The sequence below is a fragment of the Triticum aestivum genome, chromosome 6A, assembly GCF_018294505.1.
Source record: "Triticum aestivum cultivar Chinese Spring chromosome 6A, IWGSC CS RefSeq v2.1, whole genome shotgun sequence".
Taxonomy (NCBI): domain Eukaryota; kingdom Viridiplantae; phylum Streptophyta; class Magnoliopsida; order Poales; family Poaceae; genus Triticum; species Triticum aestivum.
The window spans coordinates 470,714,069-470,721,600 of NC_057809.1; the positions used below are offsets into that span (position 1 = coordinate 470,714,069).

The following is a 7,532-nucleotide window of genomic DNA, read 5'->3' on the forward strand; positions in this document are numbered from 1 at the left end:
GGTTCGCTCCGCTTCGCGCGCGTCCCCAAATTTCGCATCCCGCGGAATCCGCAAACGGCAGATCAGTCTGTCAGACACGGGGTTTCCCGCGATCCGTCGCTCGGAGATCGTCGAAGCCCGAAAGATCACTCGACGAAAGAAGAGAATGGATCGAGTCGACTGAAGACAAGTTGCTCACCATCGACGAAGAGATTCTTTGGTCCAGAACAACGCACGACCAGAGTGCAAAGGTTAATCGGAAACGACATCAACTCCTTCCTCACTCGAAGCCTCAATCCATTCGGGGGCTAATGATGGGGTCGTGTACCTAGGGTAGGGTCATGACCTGATCTAAGTACCTTACCCAAGGACACCCTTAGAAGAGGTCGCCTTCCAGTCGACCAACGAAGGACTCACTCGACTGCATTGAAGGACTCGACCACAAAGACTCACTCGACCACCAGGAGGTCAAGAGGCACTCTGCACTGCAACAGCCTGTAATTAAGTAGACTTTATGATAGTAAAGTCACTTTATGTGGGGCGTTTCCAGTAACGCCCCAGACTTAACTCACCTTAAACCCTCTCCTACGTGGGCTGGCTGGGGTCCTGGCGCACTCTATATAAGCCACCCCCTCCACAGGTAGAAGGGTTCGGCACCTTGTAACTCATATACTCATAATCCACTCGACCGCCTCCGGGCTCCGAGACGTAGGGCTATTACTTCTTCCGAGAAGGGCCTGAACTCGTACATCCCTGGTGTCTACAACCTCTCCATAGCTAGGACCTTGCCTCTCCATACCTACCCCCCACTCTACTGTCAGGCTTAGAACCACGACAGCCGCCCCGAGCGCCGGCCGGCAGTTCACCTACGAAGAAACAGGAAAGCTGGAGCCAGGTGCTGGTCGGGTCCGCCAACGACACGACGAACTCCAGCAGCACCTCCGCCGAGCGAAAGCGCGGCCTGGAGGGCCTCGCGGCCACGGCGTGCCTCCCATCGGCAACCGGGCGCTCACCACCGCGCAGGGAACCGCCTCCATGGCCACGGGAAGCCACTACGGGGAACGCAGGGTGCTTGCAAGGGCGGCCCCGGCCGCGCTTGGTCGGTGGGGAGTCTGGCCCAGCCGAACGAGCTTTTCCTTTCTCCGCGGCCGAGAATCTCTTCGGCGGAGCCATGGGAATGGCGAGTAGCCAAGAAGAAGAAAAGGAGTAGCAGGAAGGGATACGCTAACGAGGCTCGCATAGTCCCGTATTTATAGCTGGAGAAGGCCAACTGCCGACCACCATGATCGCAGGTAATCATGACCCATTTCTCTGCATGCAGGGACTTGCCAAGTCGTGCGGTTGCCGAGGCGTCATGGGGAAGCGCATACGCCCACGACCAATCTGTCGCCACGCGCCCCCAAGGCCGCGGGCTATTGGGGTCTGTGGCGCTTCGCGCTTGCCCCTTCGCTTCTCTGCTAGGCCCAGCCCGGGCGTGCCTCGGGCCCGGGGGCTACTGTCGGCGTTCTGGGAATGGGGGTCCCCAGACTTGCCTGCCTGCGGCCTGCGGCGTGGCTCGAGTGGGGGCCCAGTGCGGCCCAGCTTCATCATCTCAAACTCAAGACCCTCGCGAGGGGCCAAGCCCTGCGGGGCGGACGACAGGAAGCTTACTCAGGAGCAGCCTCATCAGGCAGGCTCGCGAGGAGGTAGAGAGATCAAGGCAGGGGCACCTCGCGAGGAGCCCATGACGCAAGCCATGACGATCAAGATCAGGCGGGCGCCAGGCGAGCACCGACATGTGCAGTGTCCTTGTTTCCCCTTCGGTGCAAAGGGAACAAGCACAATCCAAGGCATCGGGCAAAGGTTACCATTCGGTGCAACGAGACCAAGACCAGCAGAGCGGCAGGACGGAGGTCATCGTGGAGCCCAAGACGGCGTCATCACCAGTGCTTTTGGCAGCCGAAGACCACCTTTGGTCAGGATAACTTGTACTAGATGTTCCCCTTTAAAATGGCCAATTATTGGCGCCCTTCCCGCTCACATTTTGGGAAGAGGACCAGGGCCTCTATAAGTAGGACTAGCCACCATAGAGGGAAGGGGACCCGGACCAAGTAGAACATACCACACCAGCTCAAGAACACCTCTCGTGAGGCCGTTCTTCCCCCTGTATTGTTCATCACCAGCCCCCGAGGCAATCCACCACACCACACACTGGAGTAGGGTATTACACCACATCGGTGGCCCGAACCAGTATAAACCTCGTGTCCTTTGTGTGTTCTTCTTTCCAGCCTAGATTTCTTGCGAGCCATAGAAGCGTGAGTCGGTAGTGGAAAGATCTCCGTGTGCACCCCAGAGTTCGAACCTTAAGGGTCTGCCGGAACCCGAAATCCGACAGAAACTCTCCCTCGACCTCAGCTGGATCTAGAGTTCGTGGTACGTCACCGAGCTGAACGGGTGCAGATCGCGGAGGTGCCGTACCTTCGGTGCTAGGATCGGTCGGATCGTAAAGACGTACGACTACATCAACTGCGTTGTCATAACGCTTCCGCTTACGGTCTACGAGGGTACGTGGACAACTCTCTTCCCTCTCGTTGCTATGCATCACTTAGATGGATCTTGCGTGTGCATAAGAATTTTTTTGGAAATTACTGCGTTCCCCAACAGTAAGGTCTTTGGCTGGTTGGTTGGATGCAAATGATGTTGGACCGCGGACACGTGAATTCATCAGGGTTTGCCACATCCCTCGGCATGCCCATTCTATGACCAGGAGCAGGAAAGTATTCAACACATCCTACTCTAGTATGTGCTTGCTCGTGAGGTCTAGACCGTAATCCTCACGCACTGGGGCAAACCAGGATGGATGCCAACAATGGATGATCATGTGGTGAGCTGGTGGAGCAGCAAGGAGGACCAGGGGTTGCTGACCAGAGATATGAGGACACTTGTGATGCTTGTCTTGTGGAGCATCCGGACCAGAGATATGAGGACACTTTTGATGTTTTCGGTGGTGCTACCCCTAGGGCGATGACGAGAGAGTGGCGAGGTTGATTAGATTAGGGAATCTTGTACATGGGTGAAGATGTAGCGAGTAGTCCGTTTTCCATTTTTCAGTTGTCCCAGCTTGTGAGGGTGTTGTTACGGTTTAGATTGTTTTGTCTTAGCCAGCTTACCTTTTCCTTTCCTTTATGTTACTGATGTGCCCAGCTTTGACGTATCCTTGAAGATACGAGTTTCTCGATTACACGTCAATTTCTCTTTTTTCTATGTGGGAGGCGAGTTTTGCTACACTTACCTGAGGTGAAGTGGTGAGGAGAGTTACGTGCTGATTTGGCAATGCTTAATTGGGCATTAGTTCTGGCGCAGGGCCCGCCCTTAAATGTGTGTGTGGGAGAGGGGGGGGGGGGGGGGGGTTGATTGGACGAGACTTGCCTGCTCCCCGCGCGTGTGCCCATCCATGCTCCCGCGTACGTGGCTTAATTTGATTGGAGCAAAATAATGTCCGGCCCCACTCCCTTAAAATCAGGGGAATGATTAGATTAGAAAGGAAAAAGGAAAAAAAAACAGTCATAAGATGAAGTGGGAGCACGGATGGGAGCATAGGGAAGGAGCAGGCAAGCCGGATCTGGGTTGATTAGGTGAAGAAGAGGTCTCGTAAGCTTACATACCATAAAAATTTACGTAAGTGTACTGTTTTTTTAAACATAAGTGTAGCGTTTTTGGTGGGAGGCACATCAATTTCCTTATAGAGGCGATACTAACTCAAAAGTGATTTAAAATGATGAAAAACAAATGACGTAAAAATACTAGAATATATTTAATTAAATTTTAGTTCATTCGGATATACAGTACTACATACGAACCTCGAGAAGTAATTAACCTGCATTACAGAGATGGTACCATTTTGATCTTTAGGTTCCACACTACGCCAGGCACCCACCTAACAATACACAAATGAAACCACAGACGAACACCACTGTGCATACATATCCTACACACAAACATCACCATCACAGACACGTGAAGCAAACCTAATAACGCAGCAGACACGACCGCGCACGCGGCCGTGCGTGCTCTATCAGTCTATCTAGCACTGGTCCTCCGCTAGCTGCCTGAAGTTTATGGGCGCTGCGAAGTGCAGCGAGCCGTTGTAGATGGCCGCGGCGGCGAGCTTGGACGTGGCGTGAGTCGGGTGCAGCAGGTCCCAGAAGAGGTACTCGTGCCGGTTGTCGCACAGCGTGGCGTTGGGCGTGCAGCCCGACTTGCCGTTGAACTTGCCGGAGCCGCAGCACGCCATGGTCACCTCCTTGAACCCTGCAAAAAACCAAACTCGCCATTCTGAATTGAAGTCTGAACTTTTGGCCTGACAAAGACATTTGTTATAAGTTAATGTACCTAGTCTTTGGGGGTGCTTCATGATGCTTTGCACGACGGCGTGGGAGCTCCCGATGGAGTACTTGAGGCCACCCAAGCTGACGCTGAGGCCATGCATGGCGTCCTTGACGCCCTTGTTGAGCCCACGGGTCAGCTCGTTGAGGACGTCGATACAGGCACCGAGAGGGTGCAGGCTTCTCGGGTAGGGGCAGCACCCGATCGGCGGGACGTCGATCACGGCCAACTTCCTCGCCCCGAGGCCGAACAGAGCCTGCCATACAGTACATTCCGGTGAGATCTTACATCTTATCGCAATAACTTCACATGATTATTGTATGGTAAACAAATATATACCTTCACATGATTTTTGTACTGCGAAACCAGGTTGGCGGTGAACAGCTGCATCTGCGCGGCCGTCGGCGTGCTGTTCGCCGAGAAGAAGGCGAAGATGTCGTTGCCGCCGGTGCTGATGACAAACAGGGACCTCGACAGCACGGTGTCGGCCGCCTCTTTGCCGATGCGCGCAGAGATGTTGCATCGCAGAATGGCGAACTGCTCGACCTGCTTGCTCATCGAGACGATGGAGTCACCCTGCACGAAATCGTGGCTCTAACGTTACTGGGCATGCGTAAATTAACAGCGCAGCAAGTTCACTAACTTTGGGTAGCGTCTACCATTCATGCCGAATGGTGAGCTACCTCGAAAACAATGAACTTTAGGTACCGTCTTACCGTCGTGTCAAGAACGCCTGATCCTGCGGAGGCGAAGTTTGCTCCCAGCAGCCCTCGCGCGATCTGCCTGTTGGTTCTGTTGGCCACCGAGAGGAACGGCGGGGGGCTGCGCTTGAAGCCCATGTTCAGAGCTGCCAAGGTCGACAGAGAATTTTGGTCACCAGTTGTATACCAAACACATGCTACTTTAGAAATTGTACCCCATCGATCAGAACATCAGAGTTTTCATGGAGATTGAGTGGTTGTCATAGTTGTTGACTCGAAAATAATTGGGATCGTCTATCCATCAGATAATAAATTTGCATCAATCACTTTTACTACCGGCCGTCGGATCAGGGATGAACGGCCAGATCTCCTTATTCCTCCTCCAACCGTTCATGTTCATGTTCTTCCTTCGTGCAGCCCCCCTCCGATCCAGCCCTAACCGCTTGCCACCGCCTCACGTGGCCAGTGGCTATTGCCACCTTGTCCTTCCCTCGAACTCCCCCCACCGTCGTGCTGGTCGTTGCCCCAGCCATCCCTCTAAGCCCCGCGGCACCGGTGAACAACTCTGGTGATCCCCTGCACCCCCCTCCCCACCCCTTAGATAGATAATGGGAATGTTGCTTCCCCTAAAATAGATAGTGGGGTTGATTCTACTCTGGCAAGGTCTAGCTTCCCCAACGCGTGCGCTCAGGAAAAATGAAGGAAGAAGAAAAAAGTGACTGACGCAACAAAAAAATTCAGGTACCTAAAAAATAGCAAAACCTGAGAATTTTTGTTTCAAAGGTCATACCTCTTGCTACGAAAATCCAATGAAATTGCAGTGCAGCAAAGCAATCCATAAAATTTTTAGTGTTATTTTGGAACGGGATTGCTAAACCTCAATCGACTGAGATATAACGAAGTCTCAGTCGATGTTATATTCATGAGTTTAGGTGGAGATCCGTGTAAAATTTTTCTTTTAACTTTTTCTTTTTTCTTCTAAGACTTGGTTAAGTATCATATCTAGCCACCCATTTTGTAAATCTCAAATAGGCTTTAAAAGGGGGGGAATCCTTGAACCAAACAGGCCAAATACTGAAACAAACGCATGTCTGCAATTTGTGCACGCTCTACACCGAAAGATGCTCCACCCGCAGAAAAAAAACGATACAGTGTACTCAGACTGTCTCATTTATGCGCCCTGTGCAAACTCGTCAGTGGTACGCGCCAAACGATAGTACTCTCGAAAAGAAAGACCGGTCCCTTCACTGCACTGCGGAACGCTGCCACGCTCTCTTCATCGCGTCGGGAAGCGAGACGCGGCCACAATGATTACGTGCAGGCCACTTCTCTCTAGCATTTGTTCTTCAACTTTTTTCTACTTTCTTTTTTGAGCGGGAAGAAACCTTTTTCTACTTGCATGTTAAAATGAGTCAGCACCCCACCGGATCAAATTAGACAAAAAAAAACCACATATAATGAACTTGCTCACGATCACACATGCTAGGAACGGACGGAGGCACTAGATTCAGTTCCGGCTGGCACCCTCTCAGTCCTCTGTTTCCCGTCAGCTTCGCGTTTGATTCGTCGTCCACAATGAACTGAAACGGCCGATCCAAGCTCTTGTCCGCCAGATAGCGCACACCAATTTCAGAGGCGATGTATATCGTGAGACGCAGAAAGGGAAGCTCGAACGCCTGGCAGTTCACCAGTTGGGCAGCTATGCAGACATGGAGCCGACACCGTAAGCTACTCCAAGCCGGTGTAAGCGGCAGCTAAGCTACTCCACAGTGTTCTATGCAGACTTGCGAGAGAGACATGCAGAGAAGGGCGGAGGACATTTTTTCAGGGCGCGCGCACACACACGTACCTAAGAAGTCGATGCCGTTGAAGCCATTGCTGAAGCGGCCGGTGGGGCGCGAGGTGGGGAAGTCGACGCCGTTGTGCGGGAAGTTGGCCCGCGGCACCGCGCTGCCAGGCAGGTAGTTGTTGCTGCCGACGTCGGCCGTGGAGTCCCCGAACACGTACATCGCCGGCACCTTCGCTGGCGACGCCTCCGCCGCCGCGCAGATGAGGGCCGCGAGGGCCAGCAGCACCGGCACTATCCGCGCCGCCGACGCCGTGGCCATGGCTGGAACTGGAAGGTGGTGGCTGTCTGACGACACTCAACTCCGCTAGCCTAGAGCCGCTCGGTGCAGCACTGCGGTGTACTTGATGGCTGGCTACACTACCTTGTTTCTTTAGCTTTGGGAGAGGGCCGCCGAGTCTGGCAGGCTGCGCACTTTAAAGGGCGGAGATGGCAGTGGCAGGCTATAGTGGAACCGTTTAAGATCGGTAGGGTACCGATAAGGCGTGGCACGGCACTAGCGCTGGTAGTAGGAGCAGTACAAAGTTGGCTTTGGTAAAGAAAGACGCCACCGCCATGGCCCCTCGACTTGACAACGCAGTCATCGTCGACGGAGGGCTCGCTCAAGTGTATATTCTACAGTGCATGTACTACTCATGGAT

General features: G+C 53.3%; 1 protein-coding gene across 1 annotated transcript; it reads right to left on the reverse strand.

Annotated features, from left to right (window-relative positions):
• Positions 1 to 3,748: 3,748 nt before the first annotated feature.
• LOC123127960 (GDSL esterase/lipase At5g55050) lies at positions 3,749 to 7,325 on the reverse strand. Its single transcript, XM_044547838.1, has 5 exons — positions 6,895 to 7,325; positions 5,061 to 5,191; positions 4,684 to 4,920; positions 4,351 to 4,600; positions 3,749 to 4,269 (listed from the first exon to the last, which is right to left on the reverse strand). Exons 1-5 carry the CDS (start codon positions 7,151 to 7,153, stop codon positions 4,043 to 4,045), a joined length of 1,104 nt encoding a protein of 367 aa, XP_044403773.1. The 5' UTR covers positions 7,154 to 7,325; the 3' UTR covers positions 3,749 to 4,042.
• Positions 7,326 to 7,532: the final 207 nt, after the last annotated feature.